This window comes from Tympanuchus pallidicinctus, unplaced genomic scaffold (genome assembly GCF_026119805.1).
Source record: "Tympanuchus pallidicinctus isolate F22 unplaced genomic scaffold, pur_lepc_1.0 scaffold5, whole genome shotgun sequence".
Classification (NCBI taxonomy): Eukaryota; Metazoa; Chordata; class Aves; order Galliformes; family Phasianidae; genus Tympanuchus; species Tympanuchus pallidicinctus.
The window spans coordinates 44273342-44297817 of NW_026294769.1; the positions used below are offsets into that span (position 1 = coordinate 44273342).

Here is a 24476-nt window from a genome sequence, read left to right on the forward strand (position 1 = left end):
GTTTGTGGCACTAGGCTCGCACCTTCACACTCCTACACCTCCTAATATTCTGTAAGCAGTTTTTCCCCCTTTTCTCTTTCTTCCCCAATCCAGTTGTTCACATCAGTCTGAACATTGCCCAGCACAGGTCCGTTTGGGTACCCACACAGCACTCTACAAGCTTGGTTACAAATTGCATTAAGAAAGCATCTGTGCCCCATCCCATGATTGTGTACGCATAACTTTAGGAATACTCAGACCTCAATGGGCTCCTGCTGGCTACAAAACTGCTGAAGGTTCTTGGGAGTATTTACCTCTAGCAGCTGTGGCCCAGGAGCCTCCTGCCCAGCTGCCTCTGCCCCTGCTGAGGGATGCACGAAACACAGCACTCCACATTTCACTTGTATTGCAGTGTACACTTGCAAGATTTCAGGCAAAATGCAAACTGCATTCTGTTTCAGCTGTGGCCCAGTGCCTTCAGGATGCTTTACTTGATCTTTCCATTCCTTTTTGCAGCTCTCTCAGACTTCTGGCTTGGGGTTCTGTTCTTTTGGAGGCTTTGTTCTATGGAAAACATGCATCTCACTGAAACTGGGATACCTTAGGTCCCCTGGACTGGAAGGTGTTCTTTAGGTGCATTAGTTCATCAGGATCAAAGCTACCTTTTTGAGGAACTGTTTTGAGTCATCATTCTTCTGCTCCAAAGTTCCATTTATGTCAGTAGCTGTAGGCACTGGGGCAGCATGGCATGTATGGATAATACTGTGCCGTTCTCTTTGGGGGTAGAAGAGCTCCCTTTTATCGCCTGGTTTCAGCTTTCATTCATTTGGGTGCAGCAAAGACAAGTCCGAGGGAGTCTGTATTGCTGGGATTTTCAGTGAGGGGTACCTGAGGTACGTGTGACAGAGAGACAGGATCAAACTTTATCCCCTCAAAGTAATTAACCATGGTTTTTTTTTTCCGTTTTCAAGATGACTTTCCATAACCAGAGACCAAAGGGAAGGAGACAACACACACAAGGGGTCTGCTGGGTCACAAATCCAGCCTGAGCCCACCATGTGGCCAAGCGTGTGGTTGTTAGCACTGTCAGGTGCCAAAGGAGGCTCACACTGGAATGAGACAAGGAATGTGGTGTCGGGCACACAGATCTCACACCAACACTGCCGTTTGCAGTGAGCAGTTGAGGACTATCACGAGAGGGTTTCTCTAAGCGGCAGCTTATCTTAAAGTCCGGCTCTCAAGGGCTGCCATCCATCCAGGTTCATTCATGTGGACCTTCCCTGACCTACCTTTCCCCTAAGAATGCATGCAACTGTCGTCACTCTTTTCTCTTTTACCAAGCAGCTGGGCTGTGGACAGCCCTTTATCAGAAGTTGGGATTCAGCAATGCGTGCAAAACCCTTGGCCACAGTCCCAGTACGGACTTCAAGTGGTCCCATACCTTTCCGAACAGAACCGATGGGTTTTGACAGGGAGCAGCCTGTGCTCTTACCAGGCACAGCAGCAGATGCTGCTGCAGCAATGACAGAACTGTGATTTAGATCAGGTCAGGGCAGTTTGTTGCTATAGCTGGAGGGCACAGCACAGAGCAGCAGCGACAGCCTCTGCTGGTGGGAGCTGCGTTCCTGCAAGGCAGATACGGCTCATGAACACTTAGCAGTGCTATGCCAAAGCCTAACAGGAATCAAGTTGTATGAGACTGTCACATGCACAGGTCTGTGCAACTGTTCATGGGCTATCTGTATTCTACTTTCTCCAGCTCAAGAATTAATTCATCACGTTTACTGTTTCAGGACATAATTTGAAGGCTGTCAAGAGGCCCACTTGGGCCTTGGCATTTCTGCTTCCACACTTTGTGACCTGCTAGGCCAAGACAGAGGGCAGATTCCCCAGGCTGCCATTTTCCCTTGCCATAGTGTGGTACCAAGCAGTGTTTGTTCTGCAACAGTGAGACACACAGCCTCTCCCCATATTGGTTATAGAATCATAGAATGGCCTGGGTTGAAAAGGACCACAATGATCATCCAGTTTCAACCCCCTGCTATGTGCAGGGTCGCCAATCACCAGACCAGGCTGCCCAGAGCCACATCCAGCCTGGCCTTGAATGCCTCCAGGGATGGGGCATCCACAACCAAACTGGGCAACCCGTTCCAGTGTGTCACTGCCTTCACAGTAAATAATTTCTTCCCAAGATCTAGTCTAAATCTACCCTCTCCAGTTTAAAGCCATTTCTCCTCATCCTATCCCTAACTGCCTTTACAGAAAGTCCTTATCAAAATGTTTTGGTAGAATGGAGAAACCTTTCAGTGGAATGGTGAAAGGATGACACAATTTGGAAGTCTTAATAATAACAATTATTTTAGCTTATAACATTTTTGACATAAATACCTGCTCTCCCTCATTCATTTCCTAGACGACAGCAGATGGTTCTTGTGAACAGCCATTCCTTTAGCTGCTTTTATGCTTTTCAGATAAACTCCCCATACATTTCCAACTTCCTTAAAACAACAGTGTGATGTAACAAGGAGAAGCAGGCCCTGAGTGTGCTCAGTCCTACTGTGTGCCGTTTGAGGTCTGCCTCTGCCCAAACCACCACCAAAGATGCCCGTTTAGGGCCGTGATATAGAGAAGTACTTACTGTGATCTGTTTTCATACTAAGCCACTCGATGAACGTGATGAACAGAATTATTAAAAGAAAATATTCTGAGTAATTACTGGTTGGAATATATAAAACATTCTGCAACGGAGAGAAACTGCTGTGCTTGTTAAAGCTGCAGACTACTCAATCCCGCAGTGCTTCAGTGCTGCCTCCTACACCCTGACAAGAATAAATGAAGACACAACAGAAACACGTTGAAATCTCTAAAGCCATGTAAAACCCGAAGGCATTAAAATTTATTAAATGATGCAATAACAACAGAATTCTTTATTTACAATAGCATTATTTAACATCAAATAAGCAAATAGCATCGGCAAAGCAATATTAACTTGCATAAATGTATTTAAAATTTCTCTGAATATATCTACCTTTGCATAAACTGCTCACACTAGAAATACAAACATCAATGCAGGTGAACAAAGTGATGTTCAGAGTTAACTCTGCTTTGAAAATAAATCACAACCTGAAACACTGTAAGCTTTCTCCTGAAGAACCATAGTTTATATATTGCTTAATTTTACCCTTGTATAATCTTTTCATATACACACATCTCAGATGCAACTTCATGATGAACTGTACAAATAAAACCCACAAATGACATAAAGGGAAAAAAATTAAATGACAGTAAATGTTTGAAGAAACGGGTCCATCATCTCTATTGAACAACATAAAGATTAAGTGATGATGCACTTATTCCAAAATTGTACACAATTCACTATACAAATATAATACATCAGACAGCTATGTAGGAATATACAATACTTAAAAACAGATCTAAGGCATTATGCTAGATTTTAGCATTTTGAGGTTCTTGCACATAGCTTTTACCTGTAGTAAGAAACTTAAAAGATTTTGTTTTAGTCTACAAAGAAACACCAGGGAGAAAATTCTAATTAAAATCAAAGCCACTACAGTAAATTTTCTTTTGTGCAGAGAATGCTTTTGCTCTTAGGCAGCATACTACCATACAAATACTAGAAAACTTTTAAATTCACACCAACAATTAATGGCTTAAGTTGCATTTCAAAACTGATTGTGTATCTTTGGGTTCTGCGAGTGGAGCTGTGCCACCCATTTCATCTGCTAAGCCCATATGAATTCCACTTTTCAACAAAGATTAAAAAATGTATTGTATAAACTGCAAAAACATTGCTTTTAATTAATAGGCCCAAAGGGATGCCGGCGTGGGACAATATTTTCAAGATTGAGTACAAATTAATTCATTGTAGCAAAACAGCTCACTTCACTTTTTAAACTTACCACATTACATGAACACTTAACCAGGCCGTATGACCATGTACATACGCTTATTTTTCACATTATGCGCCTTTCACATTTAGTAATGTAAGTAGAACACTGATTACTTGTTCTGTTAAACAAAATCCTAGTACTTTCTCCAACAAATTTACTGTATACACGATGAAAATACTGATAATGAAGGGAATCGATTTGGCTTTTTTGTTTCTATAGTGATCAATATGATCAGAAGATTCCTTCACTCACTTTTCTTTTTCTTTAGTCAGAAGACGACAAAGTCACGATGAACCCAAACTGAGCCAAAGTGATAGGTACAACTTCCTTCCTTTCAAAATGGCAATGGATGATGGAGTATCATAATCACTACCGATGATGGGGCTCTGCAGGTCTGTCATGGAACAGGACAAATTTCCACTTGTCCACTGTGAAAAAGAATAATCTATCTGAAGAGGTTACGGTTCAGAATTGAAAATGAATACAGCAGTTATTTGAAAACTCATCTACACTTTGTGTTGCATGAAGTTGATTCATTCCAATTTAGACATTTCTCATACAAATAACATTTTGTCAGATACAGAATGCAAGTTTAACGCAGATGTTGGTGCAACAATGAGGCTGTGGATCTCAGGGCTGATGGCTAGTTTGGTTTTCCATCAGAACACAGGCAAAAGGGCGGTTCAGTGACCCAGTATTATTTCTGAGTTTGAGAGCCAAATACTGACTGCTGAAAAGCGTTGTTTCCCCAGAGTCATGGCACTGCCCTCCTTAGAAACCGACAGCACCGAATGTTTCCTTGACAATCATATTAAGGAAATAGACACCTTCTGAAGAAACAACCTATTTCAAACCACCTTCACCGTATTTCCCTCAGCCTTAATATAGAATAACTATAGTCTATTTTCAATCCCACCTGAAAAATAAAACAGAACTGATTAAACGGCAACAGAATGGATCTTTTACTCCCAAAAGGCATAGCTGATGAGACATTATAAAATGCATTGCATTTTACATGACATCCAAAAATTTGCGTTCAGGTTAGAAAGTCTGAGGGCAAAGGGTGAGGGAGAAGAAAAGAGAGGTCAAAAACATCAATTTCTCAATATTTCCAGTCCTCAGAAACTGATGTCAGTTTAGTAAAAGATTATTCCAACCACAGTGGGCAAGAAAAAACAACAACACCCTAACAGTGGCCTGCTTAGTAACAGTTAGTTTTTCTAAGATTTGTTATGAAAGAATATAAACATACAAAAATCAAGAATCGGTTCCTACAGTGGCTGCATATAATATAGGTTAGATAAATGACATTATGAGCAGAATCACAAGGTTTAGAAAACGAGAAGTCTCAAGCCTACAAATTAGGGCTAATCAAGGCATTGTGATTCTTTACAAAACACTTTTCCAGGAGACACACACGGCTAAGAAGATATCTAATTTAATACTGAAGTACCTCATTTGGAATCAACTTCACAACATGTATATCTCACAAAAATTATACAAGTAAAACACTTAAGTTTTCAACTTAAATTATTGCTTGTTTACATATAAACTGGATTTTATGTACCTTACAAAACGTCCTCATAGTCCACACTGCTTTAAAATAATCAGAAACACACGATAGTGGTGAAGTCTGTAGTGATATCTGCTATTGGTATTACATGAATCGTTATTCCCCTGACTAGGGGGGTGGGAACCAGGAATTAGTCATGCCTTAAAGCAGGTATCTTTAGCTCTTTGATATTATGCACCAATTCTGCCACTACCATAATCAGTACATGCATTATCATTGAACACTGTTGCTGCTCAGCAACCCTAACTTGCCGCCCAGATTGCTGGAAACACACCTAAGGAAATAAAGGGGGTAACTTGTTTTCTAATTGTTAGAAGGAAGAGGAAGATGACAGAGGTCAGGAGAGCCACTTGCAATATCAAGATTTGCTGATCGTTGGGAATCGAATTAAATAAGAATGTAGCAAACGTCTCTTTTTGGACTCGTGACTTTGCATTAAAAGTGTTACTAAAAAACCCAACCGAAGCGCCCCTTATCAACAGCCCTCTCACAGGATAGTTCTCATCTCTCACACAACTCTAATCCCATTCAGAATTGCTCGGTGCAGTTTTCTTCATCGGTCCGTCCTCTCCGACGTGCCGGCAGCAGGAAGGGCCCCTCAGAGGTCCTGTCCCGACCCTCCTCGTGCACTCGCCGCCCCAAAACACAGGCCTTAGTCTAAAACACCAGTATGCAGACAGAACGGAATTCTTTGCACCAGAATGAGTAAGCCAGGGAAAACAAAGCCAAAAACCAAGGTCTAGAACTAAACGAAAACAGAACAAGAGCATGGTTGTTTTTTTTTTTTCCTTAAATACATACATTTAAATACATTCAATCTGACATGGTTTATGAAAACTGCCTGTCAACATTTACTTCGCAGGAGAGATCTAAGTTGCACTAAGGTGAATGCAGTGAACAGACTGAGCAATGTCTGTACGCTAGAGCCTCAGACTGTCGAAGAGGAGGCTGCTCCCAGCGACGAGGCCCCGCGGACGGCAGGGCTGGGCCCAGCGGCACTGGGTGCCGGCGTGGCTGCGGCGCGACAAATGGGTGCAGCTCCTCCAACTGGGAAGGGTGTGGGGCCGGGCGCCCGCTCAGCTGGAGAAAGGAGCAACCACACCGCCCTCAGGGTCAGCAGTATTTCTGCAAAAAACAGAGATGGAGAAACGGAGGTTTACTTGTGTTCCTGGCTTCTTTGTTCCTTCCAGCTACTGAAGATATTGTAACGAGCTGGCATCATCTGCCACTTGTAGACTGCCTGTAAATGCACAGCAACATGGGCTTAGAGAAGTCTCATACCTGAAGTACCTATAAAATGTCTGGAGGAGACTCGGGGGAGACCTTATTGCACTCTACAACTTCCTGAAGGGAGGTTGTGATGAGGAGGGGTTTGGCCTCTTCTTTCAGGCAACAAACAGGACCAGAAGAAATGGCCGCAAGTTGTACCAGAGGAGGTTTAGGTTAGACATAAGGAAGAACCTTTTCTCTCAGAGGGTGGTCAGGCACTGGAATGGCTGCCCAGGGAGGTGGTGGAGTCGCCGTCCCTGGCAGTGTTCAAGAGGCTGGATGTTCTGGATGAGGAGCTGCAAGATGTGGTTTAGTGCTTGTGTGGCAATAGTAATGGGAGGATGGTTGGACTAGATGATCTTGTAGGTCCTTTCCAACCTTGTGATTCTGTGATTCGATGAAATGTCTCTGTGTTACAGATGCACATTTTCAAAAGAAACAGCCATCCTGATTCAATTTCTCCTTCAAAAACCATAATTAAGAAGGGGAATAAGAAAGCAAAAAAAAAAAAAAGCTTCAACTACCAACCCCCAGAGATGGTCTTTACTTCATGCATATTGCAGTGTCCTTACACAAACAGAGGACAAGCTGGTTTCAACTGAGTTAATTATCCCGTACCTTCTTCTTCTTATCATTACTTTTTTAAAACCTCAGGATGTGGTTTTCATGGTTGTTTCAAGATCGTCCCTTCCAGTGACTGCAACCTGTGCCTCTCTGCAGATTCCTGCTCCCATGTGGCTTCAGGGTCAGGCAGGTCAGACAGCTAATTTAGCTGGAAACCACTAGTTTTTTTTTTCCCCTCAGGCTGTTTCCCACTTGTACCCAGTGGCTCCTCACTGGGCAGCCTCCCACAGTGCAGGAGGCAGGGCTCAATGCTCAGGGATGGCAGCAGGAGCTTCTCTGCCAGCCCATGTGAACACTATTTACCTATCTTCTGGAAGCCATCCACACAGTCCTTTAGACTTTACCGCCCTTTTCTTTGCAATCACAGAAGGGCTAGAAGCACACCTTCACTGTCAAAGAAAGCCACTGTGGGAAAGCATCCCACAGACTGGGGAAGAAACATCTGAGCTTCTGTACCTAGCAAATAGTATCTCTACAGAGATGCTCAGTAAATTCTTCAAACTATACCAATTCACCAAACTACACCAGTGACCTGAATAAAAATGCTCTTTAATGCTTTTAAAATTATTATTATATTTCTATTCTAACAAAAATCTATTTTGTAGGATGATTAAATATATAAAGGAGGGAGTAACACAAAGAAGGCATGAGTCTATTTCTGGAATTGTTTTTCCCCTCCCTCTTGTTTAGATATAGCAAAAGCAAGGAGGACATTAAGGAAATTGGCAGATTGTTTCCAGGCCAATATGGAAAGTGGGAAAAATTACTGCAAATTACTTCCATGCTGATTCATATAATTTGAACATTAAAAAAAGAATTCTAAAGGTTTACAAAAAAGCAATCTGAAAAGCCTAAAGCTAACACGGTATTCCCCAGATGTTCACTTCTAAATAAAGGCAAATTCAAACTTTTACAACATGAAATTAATAAAAATAAATTTGTTTCAATAACCACAAAACAAAAATTCTTAGTATTTCAGTTGCAACTACACTCAGCCTTTCAAATGAAGGGTACTCAGAGCCTTGAAAGACAGAAAATTCTGTTTTCTAGTTAGTTTGAAAAACAGCTTCTTGTTTAAATATTAGTACCATTCCTTCATGTCCTAAAAGCTCTGAAAATTTTATCCATAACATGTTAAAATGAAGTGAAACAGTATTAAGGACACAGAGTAGAATAGCAAAGACCGAGATCTGACATCCACGGTTACAGGGATTTCAGCAGTACCACGGCATTTCCTGGCTACTCAGCTCTAATCAGAACGGATCCCTTTAAGTAATCCAGTTCTTGAGATCAAATTTAAGAAACAATGAGAAAACCCTCTCCAGTCTGCCTGATGAATTTCTCAGTTTCTCATTTGTCACATTAATTTCTAGGCTTTTATATGTTAATTCCACAACTGTCAAGGGATGAAGCCCATTAATCCTCTCTTCAGCTTTCTAATTACACAGCTTGTGCTTTAATGTAAGTATCTTACATAGGAGTGTAGCACAGAAGTAGTAGCTACTTAGTCTCTATTACAGGTCACAGTTCTGTAACAGATATTTATAGCACACATAAAACATTATTCATCAACATTTTCCTCACAGTCAGAGCTGCATTAGTGGAATAAAACTAAAATCACAGAGTGCCATGAGATGTACCCTTACATTACATCTTTTCTGTCTCTTTTAAAACATCCTTTAGACTTTCCTTTCTTCTCCTATCTTTCCTCAGTCATATCCTATATTTTATTCTCTGCATTTAGCTTCTCTTAATGCATGACATCTAACTGGTTTAGCAACGCTAGTTGGGAAACCACAAATGTAACTCCTCAGCACAGGACAGCTTCCACTATAGCAGAATACATTGTGTCTTTCTGTTAAGCTCCAAAATGACCGTGACACTGCTGCAGGAAGAATCCTGTACGCACAGATCCTCCACCCCAGAGACAGGCACTGCTCACAGGAACCAATGAGCTGTGTCAAGAAATTCCTTTCGGGAAGTTTTAAACAGGTGTGTAAAAAGCAGTGGCTACTTCTTCCTCACCACCTTCACTGCCTTCATTTCCTTTCATCTTAATATATCTATCTGCAGTCACTTACTGTTTTGCTTCCCTCTATTATTCATGTTTTTCCCCCCTAACAATTGAAAACTTTAAATTTTGCTTTTGGATTCAGCATAAAATGGATTTAAAAAAAATTAAATCCATCTTTCTGATTTCAACACTGCACGCAAGTAGGTGGCAGTAAGTGATTAAATTAAGAACGGACTTTGAGCAGGTTACAAAGCAACTCTTGTAGACATCATGGTTTGATCTACCTTTTTGATTACTTTTGAAGACAACTTCTTGCAAAGTGTGTGTCATAGGCCAACAAGCTAAATAAAGACCATCTCTCTTACGGTGTTTCATATTCAGATCTCTGCCTCTTGCTGCCAAAATCTCGCTATTGCTCTCTGGTCATTTTCCATATGTTTAGCCTACCTGAATCACCTTTGCACTAAAGCTTCCCAACAGATAAAAAATGAAACAGAATAAACAAGCTAGTGCTCCGTGATCAAACATTTGCCCAGTGCTGTGCACCAAGTTGTTCAGGAAATGGATGCACGTAAAGCAGCGTGTGTTAAAGCCTTACCATCCCTTCCTTCTGAGGAGCAGAAGCTGGGCAAGCAGGCCAGCAGCCACTAGATGGTGCCTCCCCCTGCTGCCTGCCTGCACGCTGCTGGCACAGGCTGTTCATCCTGAGAAGCACCCGTATATTATTTTCCAGCACACAGGTTTCCATGTGAGGCTGTATACAAAGGTCAGCTTCATGCTTTCAGATGGCTTTGCACAGCTGCGATGCTTGGAGCACGCAGGGAAAATCAAATCCCGTTTCAAATCAATTCAGGTCTCAAAATATTGGGTTTGTTGTAACAAACTTATTTTAAAAGAAAGCTATTTCCATTAAAGAAAAGTCTTCCACTGAGGAGGGGCCCCAAAAAAGCACCTTGTTCACCTGGCCTCATGTTGAGATCTCTACCATGTCTGTCCTTAAGCACTGTTACTGCCTGGAACACAAATCTCTTCTGAACTAAGCAAACACTAATTACACCATCAGTTGGAGATTTGTGTGCAAATTAGTTTAGTACCACCACTCTTCAAGAACAGAAAGTAATAAATTAAATAATTCATGAAATTTTTGCCTTACGTATAATGTAAGGAGAAGTGGAAAAACAGGCAGGATGAAACATGAAATGGGTTAAGCGTGCAGCAGTGCAAATATACATCAACAGTCTTTCCCATCATCAGCAAAATAGTCATGTAATTGCTCTTAAAAAGCAAATACAACTATAAATAAAAGTCTGCTGAATGCAACTGTCTGTTAATTCAATAATGCAATGTATTCTGTTAATGTAAACGTATTCTGTATTCACTCCAATAATGCCAGTGGGATCAAAGGAGGAACTTAATACAGAGTCACCTAAAGATGAATTCAAAATTTAACTGTATAAGACTTAATTACCAGCACCCTAGGTACCCTTAACTTTGTAAATAAAAAGATACTGCATCCACTCTAGATGACAGTATGTTCATAGTTCAGTAGCCTCTGAATGCCACCTCTTACCCGTGTTGCATCTCCGTCCTGCTTTATCATATCCATTCCAGGCAGCTGGTTTGGAAATAGATTGCCTCCCCTCATAGCAGGATCACTAACCTATTGGTAACAAGATATTAAGGAGAATGAATTAAAAATATGTCAGGAAAAGGAGTGGAAGTTAAAGTAGCATAAACTACTAATCCACTTGCATATATCAACAAGTACATTTGAAGTGTCAGTAATCAGAAAAGCAACCATAGAGCTGAGCACCCTTCTTGTGCAGCATGTGTTTGACTTGTATTATTCTGCTTCACAGTCAACAACAAAGATTTCATTCCTGATACTATGACCTCTGTGCATATTGAACAAAACAGGCTCCATAAATTAGGTCAGTAATATTTGTAAGAGGACTTGTCTGGTATGAAAGTCCTGAAAGCAGAAACATATAACTACTTTCCTAAGGTCAATGACACACAGCTTTTCTGTTTTTACAAACTACCAGGTGATTTTTCAAAGCCTGGTAACGCACAAGCTGAATTGCACTAATTGACTACTGATTTAGTGTTAATAACACTTTTTTTTTTCTTCCTTTTTCTCATGAACAATGGGAGGAAGATAGCATTAAACAGGAAAACCTGCAGCTGCATGCTTTCTTAATTGGATGGGCTCAAAAATTTTATGAGCAGCCACAGGAAAATATCAAAGCTGTGTATGTCTGCACAACTAAAGCGTCTGTCACGCTTAGTTATGTGGAAAGGGTGGCTTGCCAAATTTACAGTCTTAATCAAAGGATTAAATCTTACCATGTAGGAACTGATGTAAAACACAAATCACTGCCCGTCAGCAAGGGGCTGAAGCATTACAAGATCCCTTCCTTACAAGTTTTAAAGGAAAAACACATCTCCCCGGAGAGTCTTGGTTAACTCATTTCTCTCTCACTTCCCTCAGTCTAGGTGTAGGTGACAACAGTGAAGAGAGTCCCCTCTAGATTTTGCTGGAAGGAAAAGGCATTTTCTGTGTCACCTGCCCTTTAGGACTCTTGGTTGCCAAGGAGAGGAGGTTGTGCCACTGCTCGCTTCAGCTGCAGCAGCTTGCTGCAGCAAGGGAATAAGACTTTCATCTACCACACCAAAGTCCTCTTGTTTCAGGTCCTCCTGACTGTTTCTGTTGCTACTCAATGATTTTGCAGAGTTGCAAAGCTCACTGCAATAATATGACTAGAAAGGTGGTTTCAAATGCTACCAGAGACAAGATTGCTGTCTAACAGGAAAAGTTACATCTTTTTAAAAATGTTTTAAAGCTTAAATATTTTTCCAACGAAATTTTCAAGTCTAAAAATACTCAGCGAAGTGCTGGAAGTCTTCTAGCAATGCCATCCACTTTTTATAGAAGATGGACAAATTTTTTTAAGCTTGAATAAGAAGATTTACATCAGAAAGGAAGAGAATCACACTATTTCATTTTGAAACAAAGTAGAAACAGTTCCAAATGTCTTTTGTATTTTGTTCACTGGACAAAGGAAGAAAAAAATAAATAAAAAGCAAAGCCACAAAACTGTATCCTACTGAACTGAAAGTAATTTTGGGGACAAAAACAAGAATGTGTGATTTGCACTGTGGCAGTTAGGAGAGTCATGGAAAAGGAAACTGTGTGAAGTTCCAGTTACAGAATCTCCCTGCTAGCGATGACACAAAAATCCTGATTTGCAAGGTAACAGGTATAAAAACCCAAGCAATCAACAAAACAACCCTACAGTGTTTTGTTACGTGGATGTATTTTCTTCAGAAGACCTTGAAACATAAAATATCCCACATGAACTTCTGTGACTGCAACAACAATTCAATCAGAAAAGTAAGGAAAAGGACAAAGAAATTGAGGAGCATTTATCATCTTTTTGAAGGCCAGTAAATTGGTATAACTATACATGAAATGTGACTAAAACAAGGCAGGACATGTTTTTCAACCCTTTTGCATTTAGACACATTACTACAGCTGCCTGATGATAAAATGGATGATAAAATGATGATAAAATGGAACTATTTACAACATGTCTGTAAGAAAAGTTTTCTTCCACTGTACGGCTCCCTTCATCCAGGATGCTGAATACAATCAAAATACTTTTTCAAGATAACTCTCAGTAAATGCCACAATAGCTCTGACCTCGGGATTGCTGCCCCTATGAACAAAGAGCTCCTCTAGAGAACACCTAGAAAGTGGTTTATTTCATGAACTAAAATGTTTCCTCTCTTGCAGAGGCTTCGGATTGCTTCTCTGACAGTCCAGTAAATAACATGTGTCCATGAGGCAGAATAAATAAAAGGCAAAAACACAGCAGCAGTCCATTGCGTGAACAAGATGACTACGATGAGGAGACAGTAAGGTACATTAATGGTGCAGCACAGAGAAGGTTTAGACTTTCTTGGCCCTAGAGAAGCTGTTTTGAACATAAGGAACTGTATTGACCTGGCAGCCAGCAATTCAGGATTGCTAATGCTAATTCCTAGAAGACGTACTAGGAAGAGCAGACTGGAGAGCTTTAATGTAATTATAAAGGAGATGATACTGAGACAAGGTCTCATCCCTCAAGTATGTAAAAGTCTCTAAGCATCAAACATAGCAAGTCAGGGTGAGCACAACATTTGGGGCATAATCATCATTTTCTACATGGTGCTGGCTGGCAGCCTAGGCAGCAAACAAGAGAAGCTGGAGATTAACCAGTATGAGCAGCTAAACGTGAAGTTCTGTATTTCTGAGCCCAGGATATGATATGACTGTATGATACAGTATAGTGCTGCACAGTGAGGCAGGAGTCAAAGCCAAACAAATCTGTCTCGTACCAGAGGTAACACACCTGTTTCTGAGCAGGTAAATCAGCCCACACGTGGATTTTTACTAACACATAGTATCTATTACTTCCAAAATCATCCAATAATACGTGAAGTGCCTTTCGAACACACTTATAGCATGACTATTATTCGTTGTGGTCAGAAAGAAATGAGCATACAAAGTTAAAATGATGTCTTACAGAACAAAAACCCCCATAAAACAGAGAAAGTGGACAGCAATGAATAAGTAAAAACATACGTGACAGTATAAAAAAAAAAAAGAATGAATGAATGAATGAAATAGCTGTCAGCAGAATTAGAGAAAATACAGTCATTCTGAAAATCACCAGTTACAAAAAAAGAGTTTAGCACAACCTAAGTAAATTGCTAAGTAAAGTTGTGAAATAATATACCTGTAAAACAGGCAAAAAAATCTATTGTTAACATATGAGTATTTATTTATTCCTGCCTCTCTAAAAAGAAAATGCGAAGCAGCACAGCAAGCATTCCTGGAGAGAAAAAGTAGTGCTTTGTGGCACAGAAGTGGCCTCCCAGCTGCCAGCTGGCCACATCTGACCTAGATGAAACATAAAAACATTTGCTAGCAGACTGCAGATGACACAGCGCTGGGGTGGTAAATCAGGAGGAAAACAGGTTAATGTTACAGAATGAGCCAATCTACCTCTGTTAAACAGACTTAATCTGACAAACGCAACTGAGTGTAGACAAAGGGAGGGGAACACACGTTTGGGAACAAAGAATGTAGGGTTTGTTTACGCCGCATCTAGCAGGTCTATATGATATGGGGATCGTGCTGTGGGTTTCAGTATGAGCTCTCTGGTGTGACGCTGTCACAAACAGAGGTAAGGCAATCAATCCCTCTGTACTGAAAGAGAAATTACAAGCAAAATTTGACTCCAGACAGCTTTTGTGAAATCACCACGGCCAGTTACTGTGCGTGCTTCTAGAAAGATAATGGAGTTTAAAGTACATTCACAACAGGGACTGGAGCGCTGAAAAATAAATATTGAGATGAATGAAGAAATTCAACTTATCTAGTTTACTGGAAGTTAGATAAATGTTATCTTGAAACAAAATCTAGTAGTCTAACAGGAAGGAAAAGCAGTGCAGCAACTGTGCCAGTGGAAACAGCCGTCTGCATGGAAGTCTTTGAGATAAAACCAGATCTCCTTCCATAATGTTAAATTTCTTAGTTCAGGTTCCTGGGGAAAACCATGGAGCATGGGCATGCTGATAAACCAAAATGTGCTGTCATCTTCAAAGCTCCACTCCTTTTTTTAACTGTTGTTTGACTACATTAAAAATGCTTAAGAGCACGTGCTTGGGAACTAGTAATAATAATTCAAAAGTTTGCTGCAGTTGGACTTGACAAGTGGAAATATCAGAGAAGGTGACAGATTTGGCAGTATCAGAATTACTTCAGGTTACCAGTAGGCAGCAGCTGTAGAAGACAAATGTGATCCAGGGCTATATCTGTCAGTGTACTCTGAGAGAAATGGGGAAGAACTAGTGTTATGGCACTGGTGTTTAGGAGACACTGATTCAAACCAGAACAGCTGCAGATAAAAAAAAAAAAAAGGAATGTAAAGACTACAAGAAGAGACAGAAACAGCCTGGCTTGTTTAACTAAGCAGAAAAAAAAATCCAGCCAAAAACCCAGATAAACTACTATATAAACACAAAACAACATGAAAACAACAACAGAATTGTGTTAATAGAATGGCTCTTTTTAAAATACAGGAAGAGGAAAAGCTAAAGGGCAATATTAGAGAAGTAAATAGCCTGTTGTCAAATTTAGGCTGGAAAGAAAAGACAATTATTAACAAGTAAATGATACGGCCAGCTTTTAAGTGTTATTTAATTACCTCAGAAAAAAAATGTTTGCAATTTTGTTGACCATAGCAGTAGAAAGTACCAAAAGACATAAGTGGTATGCCTGCCAACACTTCTAAGAAAAGTCTCTAATTTGAAATCTGCACATTAAACAAACCAAAGTTCAGTTCTGAAACAAGCGTATGAATCTGTTAAGAGAACTTGTTTGTCAAATATTTTTAATGTACCACATGCATTTAATGATGAGCCTACAAACGAAAATGTTATTTTCCTTATATCAGACGCCCTAACTAGCAGTCCCAAATGAAAAAAAATATGCAAATCTCTCCTTGGCAGAAAAGAACAGGTTACTTACTGCTTTAGCAATCTGTTTTATATGCCCCACATTACAAGAAGTGTGGATTTGGAGCTTACAAAGATGCCAGCACGATAGTTGTTGAAGTTGACTGCTTGTGCTCTGGTACAAAGAAGCAGAAGCATTTTCCACTTTGCCTGTGCCAGCATATTTCATTCTTACCTGCCTGCCATTCAGCCCTAGCTTTGAGGGCCGGGCACAGACACAGGCCCAACCACTGTGCTGTGGCAACTTACCTACTGAGAACAGAAGCTAGACTGGCACACATTTTCCACAGAAGTCCAGGATCTAGTACTGTATGTACTAGCTACAGTGGTGCTAGCTCAAATGGGAAATTTGGTTGCGAATGATGCTTTCTATCTCATTAGTCACTGGTTATCTGAGTGCAGAGCTAGAAACAAAGCCTTTTTAACATAAACATTTCTTAAGAAAACTAAGAAAAGAAACATAATGGCTTACAGCAGTTACAGCCCAACACAGTGGGCCTGAAAAACTACTGAAAGTCACAGAAAATCCTCTAGCTGTCATCTCAAGTCCTTAAATTCTCACCTGCTCAGGACCCATGGAGGACAACCCTGATGTAGGCACAGAGGTCGCTGAGGTCATGCTGATCTGCCCTGTCATCTGGTTCATGTTGTTCATACCACTTGTGTTGGTTGCCATGGATACATTGATGTTCATGTTATTATTGTACATGCTGGTGCTTGCTTGCTGCCCAAAATGTGGTGGGGACTGTTGTGAAAACATGCTATAGCAAGGAATGGAAAAAGCAATGTGTCAGAATGCTGAAGCCACTAGGAAACTGCTCTCTTTTTAATATATTTTAAGGTAGAATTTGTACATATTGTTGTTTATCCCAACCTCAAAAAAAAAAAAAAAAAAAAAAAAAAGACTACTTTTCAGCTGCATCAGTGTCTAAGGAATAGATTTTCAAAACACAAGTTCCCAGGTCTGTGCATAAAAACACATGCCTTTGCGTGTGAAACTATGGCAGAGTACAAATCTGTTACGTGTATGCAATAACAGCCAATTAGCTGCTGAAATTTGTCGTCACATATTATAAATATATTCAGGAGAGCAATTTTTGGGGGGGGAAGGAAAACATCTTTTTTCCCTTCCATCCTTAGCAAAGCATAGGACTGTTGAATCAGTATTGGATTTGATCTAATAATCCTTTTTGCAGCAGAGGCGATTCACACGTATGTATATCAGATTTGCACACACAATTACGGCAAGTGGGCTCACAAATATAGACATGCATGCAGTTGTGCAGAAATTTATTTACTAAATCTTAGCGTCAGAAAAATGTGGCACTGTAAGAAACTACAGAACATCTGAGACAATTGCCCTTTATGTTCTTGTAAGGATATTTCTGAACAGCATTAAGTGTAACTGTGAAAGATTTCATCCCAGATTTTACTCCAAGCCAAGCGCTTTCTGGATGGTATCTTCCTTCTTGTGTTAAAAGTCATGATAGGGCTTTTATATTTCCTAAAGACACTCCATTATTTACACATCAGTCTTTTCCACTCTTTAAACACACTCCAGCAGTCAATGAAGGAATTACTGCTGAAGATGTGTCTGTTTAGATCTGAAGCACTACAGGAGGACTGCTGCATGTCAGGTGGCACACAGCAGCCGCCTCTACATCAACAGTTGATTTTCACCCTCCAGATGAGGAAATCCTTTCAGGGTTAGTGCTCAACCTTGCACCCGAGTACTCCACTATGTTATTGCCACACACTACCTGTTGTGAGACTTTCTTTACAGAGCCCTTTGTGGAATGCAGTGGCATTCCAGGTGCAGGACCAAAGTCCAAAAATCCCGCAATTCTCTTCCATCCCTTTTCAGGCCACCAAACCCCATTTTTAATTTGTTATCTGGATGGCTGAAAGAGTACACTACGGATCATTGTGAATATCCAGTGGTTTGTGTAAAAACATTTGACACGTCTCCACTGTAGAGCTGCAGTTTAGTGAGCCATTAGTCTGCCCAGTTTCAGTAGAAGCCGTGGCAGCAGTAGCTCTGTCTCCTGCAGATGCTTCAGGAAGACAATGAGGGAGAGGTACAGACAAGGATCAGGATGAGAGATGCATCAGTTGCTCTAAGGGGAACTCAGATCAGCCTCATCACTGAAATACTGTTTTTCTGGGTTTATTAAATGTATATAAACAAGCAGGAAAAAGATTTGTTGTTGAGCTGGGATAGTAAAAGCAGCCTGAGAGCTTTGGGATGAGGAGACCACCAGCCTCAATTGACAGAGGTCAGTTACACAACAACCTGACAGATCTTCCCATGTTCCACTGAAAAACACAGATCATTGCCATCCAGAAACTCCTTGCTGCCTACACAATGTGTTCAACGCCCAACCCATTTAATGAGAACAGGCTGATTATAATAGTTACACTGACTGGGCACGGGCCTCAATTGGAAAGGTGACTGCATGCATGAGGCATGCTACATTGCTCTCAGAGAATGATAGCTGATCCCAAATATGTGCAAGTACTGGATTGAACCTGGTTGCACTCCAGCGTTTGAAGTGGGAGGTGATATCCAGTCACCATAATTCCAGAGCAGTACAGAATGCATAGGCTATGGCTCAGCTGATCCAGCCATGTGGAAAGCACTGTGGGAGCACAACATTAAGATCATATGCAGAAGAAATGCATCCACACAAATGTTAGGAGCTGGAGCTCACTGTGCAGCACAGTTGCTTCTTAAGAACAGTTTTTTATCAGTTATCAGAGACAAAGCAATGCATTGTGTGGATGCACATCTTTTAGCTATGCACTCGCTTTGCCTTGTCTGAAGACAGTATTTAAACCAATTCATCAAGCCAAGTTGAAAACAAATTTCTTTGAGGACAGACCATTAGCAGCAAATAAATACATTTAAGCAACCCCATAAGTAAGTGTAGACCATAAATTACTGCATTGCACTGTATGCTCATTTTCGTTTTGTTCTGGATTTACCTGTTTCCACCCATATTCCCTTGTGCCCACCCATTCATCTCTGTAGAGGACTGATAGGCAGGATTAGCCTGAGTCTGCTGAATCATGGGGCTTTGTGTATGAGCAAGTCTTGGGGACATCAGTGGACTCTGAGGAGTGGTGGCCCCTGTGAAGCCTGGATCAGGCTGCTGACTAATTCCTAAAAAAGAAGGAGAGAAAATTAGCCAATGTACATTCAATGTTTAAAAAAACAAGAGCTCAAACCTGCAGACTTGTCTTTGCACTTATGTCACCTGGAACCTATAACCTTGCACCTTAATGTAGGACCTAGATATAAAGCAAGATGTCATCAACTCAATACTACACATACAACTGCAGAAATTGTTTTGCTTGAGTTTGATAGCTACTTATGTGTCCCAACCATACAAGCACTCATCCCACTAGGGACCACAAACAGAAACACTGCTAAGTGAATTCTTTGCAGAAACTGCAGTCAAACAAATAAACCATTTGTTCTGTACACAAACCCACTTTTGTGAAAGAAGTTATGCACTACCCATTTACTGCACAACTTTTAAACATTTGGTTAGAATTTAAAGTTTTTCTAAAGTTCCTACAGCCCTAGCACCTTGATTTCTCTGTCCACACAAAACTAGACAATGCCATTTGGTGAAAGCATTTAATGATTTTGTAAAATGAAAAAAAAATCTAGATGAAGAAAGCAACTTAGACTGTAAAATGTCAATTATGTGCAGAAATTTTGTTTTCAACTAAGACATTTTGGTCTTAAGTTCTTCAAGAACAGCATACTCAACAGAAACAAGCCACTCAATGTCAGCATATGGCTCAGGTGGTATGAAATCAATTTCAATATTCGCTGTTTGCATGACAACTCTGTATCTCAGTTTGTGTTATAAAAGGAGAATATCTTAATGTCTTTTCATTTTCATAAAGCAATTACAAACACGTACAGGAAAAGCACAGCTATGATTTAGAAGATGATTTGAAGTACAACAAACCAGTAAGAACAGATAGCAAATTTAGAACTGAGTGGAAATAATTTGTTTTGATTTTATCAAAAGAACTTCAAATTATTTTCTATAACTTTTACTCTCACTTAGTAGTAATGTAACTTTTACTTTTTACAGTTCTACTACTTATACAAAGCTGCATACAGCTTTGTAAAGCATACACATAAAGTTATATTAGCTATCATATTACATACAGGTTCAAGGACAGAGACAGAAATGTCCTGTCTGAAACTAAATTTTATTATTTAAACTCAATAGCTAGTTGTTAATTTTACATTATACAAAGGATTGCAAAGATTTGGGAAGAATCTGTTGGGTATTAAAGCAATGCTTCATTACAAAAATGTAAAAAACTCCCAACCAATATAAAAATGATCTTAAAGGATAACGTATAGCTTTGTATGCTGTTTCATGTGGTTTGCTGGCATAAATTCACATTCTTTGTTTGAGCTTTTACTGGACAAATTGATTTGTTTAGTCAAAATACAGAGTCTATCAAGTCTATAATACTTCCACACGTGCATGTGTGCATACACATTTGTACACTCACGTATCTATGCTCATAAACAATCACACAGATTGCACATTGCACTGCTATTGCTCAAGGAAAGAGTAGATCTCAGGGCGGTATTTGAGCTAGAAGAGTGCCAAGTACCATGTTACATTTGAGGACGGCTGTGAGGCCCAAACCTCTACTCCTCCCTGGGGAGCTGGGCAAAGAAGGGGCTGCGGGATGGGATCTTGGGGAGACAGTGGGGATAAAAGAGCGCTGAAATTACAGAGTAAGGGAGGTAGAACCAGTACCGTAGTTTGGAGGAAATGGGAACTGCTGTGCGTTCGCCTGTGGGATCCGTGGGTTGCTCATGGTTGCTGGTATGCCCCCTGTAGCAACCATGCTGGGGGTCATGCTCAAGCCCTGCCCTCGCATCATCAGCGTCCGCTGCTGCACCTGCTGCTGCTGCTGCATCTGCCGCTGCCGCAGGTGCTGGCTCAGGATCTCCCGTTGCCTCTGCGCCAGCATCTGTGCGTTGATGGGGCCCTGTAGGAAAATCACCACTACCTGTTAATAACCCCTGCAAAGGCAACACCACTGGAGCAGTCGGAGATCTCAGCTCTTTCTTTGTCCCCACCACACACCTAACATTAAATGGGGGAAAATCACCTTGCTAATGCTTCTGCTGAAAGGATTGACAACTGCAGGACAAGGGGAAATGGTTTTAAGTTGAGGGAGAGGAGATTTAGGCTGGATGTCAGGGAAGTTCTTCACAGAGAGAGTGGTGAGGTGCTGGAACAGGCTGCCTGAGAGGTTGTGGATGCCCGTCCCTGGAGGTGTTCAAGGCCAGATTGGATGGGGCCCTGGGCAGCCTGGTCTGGTATTGAATGTGGAGGTTGGTGGCCCTGCATGTGGCAGGGAGGTTGGAGATTCATGATCCTTGAGGTCCCTTCCAACCCTGGCCATTCTGTGATTCAGTGATTCTGCTGGGAATGATTTCCAACAGCACGAGCGTCATCAACAGAAATAATAATGGCATTTAATACTGCAGCAATTTCTCATTGCAAAGAGGGCTCATTGAAAAAAAATGCAGCTTTAGGAAATGAGAAGTCTGGTTAAAAATGCAGTCATATCTACTTCTAATAAATAGCCATGCAGCTTGGGTAAATATGGGGCTCTCAGAAATAAAATAACAGAGAAATACCACTACAACAGTAAAATATCATTTAAATTGCATTATTAGTATTCCAACTTTAACATTTGTGGTGTTAAAAATACTGTAGCTTGGACTAATTTCACCAGAAAATGAGAAAATAGAGGGATCTGTTCTAAAGTACTGTTTTCCTCACCTGAGTCGGCACCCCGGGCCTCAAAGACAGGTTCATATTGGAGACACTGCTGATCTGATTTATCAGTGGCTGCCGATTCTAAAGGGTAAAAATAGTTCTTAGTAGTAGAAAAAGAAAAGGGAAATGTTATATATATCTTTTTCCCAATTAGTAGGCTTGATAGCTTGAGGTCTTAGTTGTACAGATGCCAGCAGAAACTACTTTTCCTGCTCAAGTCCTGTTATTCACAGAATATCCAAATAACAACGCTGTCTTCGCAGTTCCAATCTTGTTTGAGTTTCAGACTGGACTCCTGATGTTGACACCAAATCAGACCCTATCCTGATGCTTAAAGGCAGGAACAAATGATCTTTCTTTCTCCAGTGAAGTAGTATTAATATCTTGTAAATAACACTATGAACTTACATGTTTAAAAATGACCTTTACAAGTAGACCAAGGCAAAAAAAAAAAAAAAAAAAAAAAAAAGAGAAAAAAAAAAGGGATGTAGGTAATAGCTTAGGATGCAATGAAAAATAATGTACGTTACTGAAAGATACACAGAATAGAATTATTAAGGCTGGAAAAGACTACTATGATCATCCAGTTAAACCATCAACCCAGCACCGCTCTGCCCACTTACTCATGTCCCTCAGTGCCACATACACATGATTCTTGAACAACTCCAGGGATGGTGACTTTACCACCCCGCTGGGCAGTCTGTGCCAGTGCCTCATTACACTTTCTGAGATGAAATTTTTCCTAATATCCAACCCAAGTCAAGATATAACAAACAGAAACAGACCTATGAAAGAAAAGGCTCCACTGTGGCCTTGCTCAAAGAATTAGCAAGTCCCAGGCTTAAATACTGTGCAGTATTATAGAAAGAATAAGGGAAAGCTGAAAAAAAAAATAAAATAAAAAAAAAAAAATCTACAACAGAAGAATGTGAAAGGTGCTGTTCCAGAAAACCTCATTATGGCTTGTAAGTGAAACCAGACAGTTCTAAGCATACATGCAGGACACCCCGAGTGAGCCGACGTGCCATACCTGCTGTGCCTGGAGTCGGTGCTGCAGCTGGAGCCGCAGCTGGTTGGGCTGGCTCTGGATGATGCTGGCGGGCCGCAGGCCAGGCCGGGGCTGCATGCGCAGGGCGGCGTAGCCAGGGCGCTGCCCCATGGCGTGGAAGCTGGGGTCCTGCATGGGAGCGTAGCTGCCCTGAGCCATCTGAGCCTGGGCCGTGTACTGCTGGGAGAAAACCTGAGCCTTCTGCTCCAGCAGCATGCTCGAGTCCTGGCCGGGGAAAGTCTCTGGGTCCACAGCCTGGCTCTGCAGAAATGTGGGGATGACATAAGCAGTTGGTGGGACATGGTTTCTACGTGATTGTCTGAGACTAAGACCACCTGCAAGAACACCCTTCCAGCATATGAACACTTTTACATAGCAAATTATGTAAAACTTTTTTTTCCCTTTGTATTATTTTTGCATTTCTTTTTTCTTATAAAACAAGTCTAATTGCATGTTGATGTTACAACACATGCTCACGAAGACAAATTCCGCCCTTCTTTTCTCTTCTGTTTTTAAAACAATGACTTGCAGTCTTTGTCATGTTTTTAGCATCACCATTTTATCATTATGTTAAACGAATAAAAGCTTGAAATGACAGATTTTGTAATAAAATCTGTAAATAAAGCGATGGCAGGATATTTTTGCCACTGAATCAGAGACAAATTCAAAGACATTACTAATGAATAAGGATGAGAAAGTAGATCTTATTTTAGATTTTAAAATAACAACTTGAAACAAAGATGCCTAAAACTACTACTGAAGCTAATGGGAATAAAGTGCCTAATTCTTTCAGGGCACTTCTGCACAAACTGATTACCCATTAACACAAAAAGCAAACACAATTCTAAACTCTATTCTAGGTAATATTTGCTCTTGCCAGAATAATTTTATAGCTTATTCCACACTGTCCTTGGAAATTGAGTTAATCTAAATTTCACTGCCCTCATGCAATAAAGATTTTAAGCTTTTCTAAGATGTGTGATGGATATTTTAAAAAAAACATATTCCAAAATCTGACAGTTGTGTTATGTGTAAAACTCGTTAACCATTTCCACTAAGGCATTTATTAAACACAAATATATTTAAGACTGAGTTTGAAACAAAACATCATTCGGATTTTTGGGCAGTGGTATTCCAAAAGTTATATGATACTGCATAGAAATTTCACAATGCAAAACTGAAGTTCACCAACAAATGACAGTTTACCAAGTTAATTTTGGGAATAGTTTTCACATGTCCAAAGCAAGATTTCATCAGTCCTATTTCATAGTTACAGATAGTGCATGGATGTGGAGAGATGAAAGTAGTATCTAAAACACCGAGATAGTCAGAAGTTATCACCAGGCTGCTAATGAACTCTAGGAAGTGAAATGGGTGTTCTAGGCTTATCTGAGAACATGAAATCATTATAGAGGCACATATGGCTGTTTCAGAAATACAATTTCGATGTCAGAAACATCAAGTACCAGCTTTTCTTCAAAAGCTGTTTTTGTTGTTTTTTTTGATACATGTTTTTGCACTATATAGGACTGAAATGGATCAGAACCAAATGAAAGCTAGCAAAAAGAACTGTGGGAAAAAAAAGTACATCAAACAACTTAATGTGGCATGTTCCAAATTGAAAATAAATATATAATTCTAAGTGCTTGGAATGAAAATA

The 24476-nt window shown here is 40.4% G+C and overlaps 1 protein-coding gene across 8 annotated transcripts in view; it reads right to left on the minus strand.

Annotated features, from left to right (window-relative positions):
* Positions 1-2853: 2853 nt before the first annotated feature.
* Positions 2854-24476, minus strand: part of NCOA2 (nuclear receptor coactivator 2) — a 188921-nt gene continuing 167298 nt past the window's right edge. For all 8 annotated transcript variants that reach the window (XM_052704875.1, XM_052704873.1, XM_052704874.1 and 5 more), the window contains 7 exons: positions 22799-23077; positions 21772-21849; positions 20734-20968; positions 18920-19097; positions 16497-16695; positions 10941-11030; positions 2854-6588 (listed from right to left, as the gene is read on the minus strand). In XM_052704875.1, the coding sequence (XP_052560835.1) occupies positions 6577-6588; positions 10941-11030; positions 16497-16695; positions 18920-19097; positions 20734-20968; positions 21772-21849; positions 22799-23077 (1071 nt within the window). In that variant the 3' untranslated portion in view covers positions 2854-6576. The remainder of the gene's footprint in view (positions 6589-10940; positions 11031-16496; positions 16696-18919; positions 19098-20733; positions 20969-21771; positions 21850-22798; positions 23078-24476) is intronic.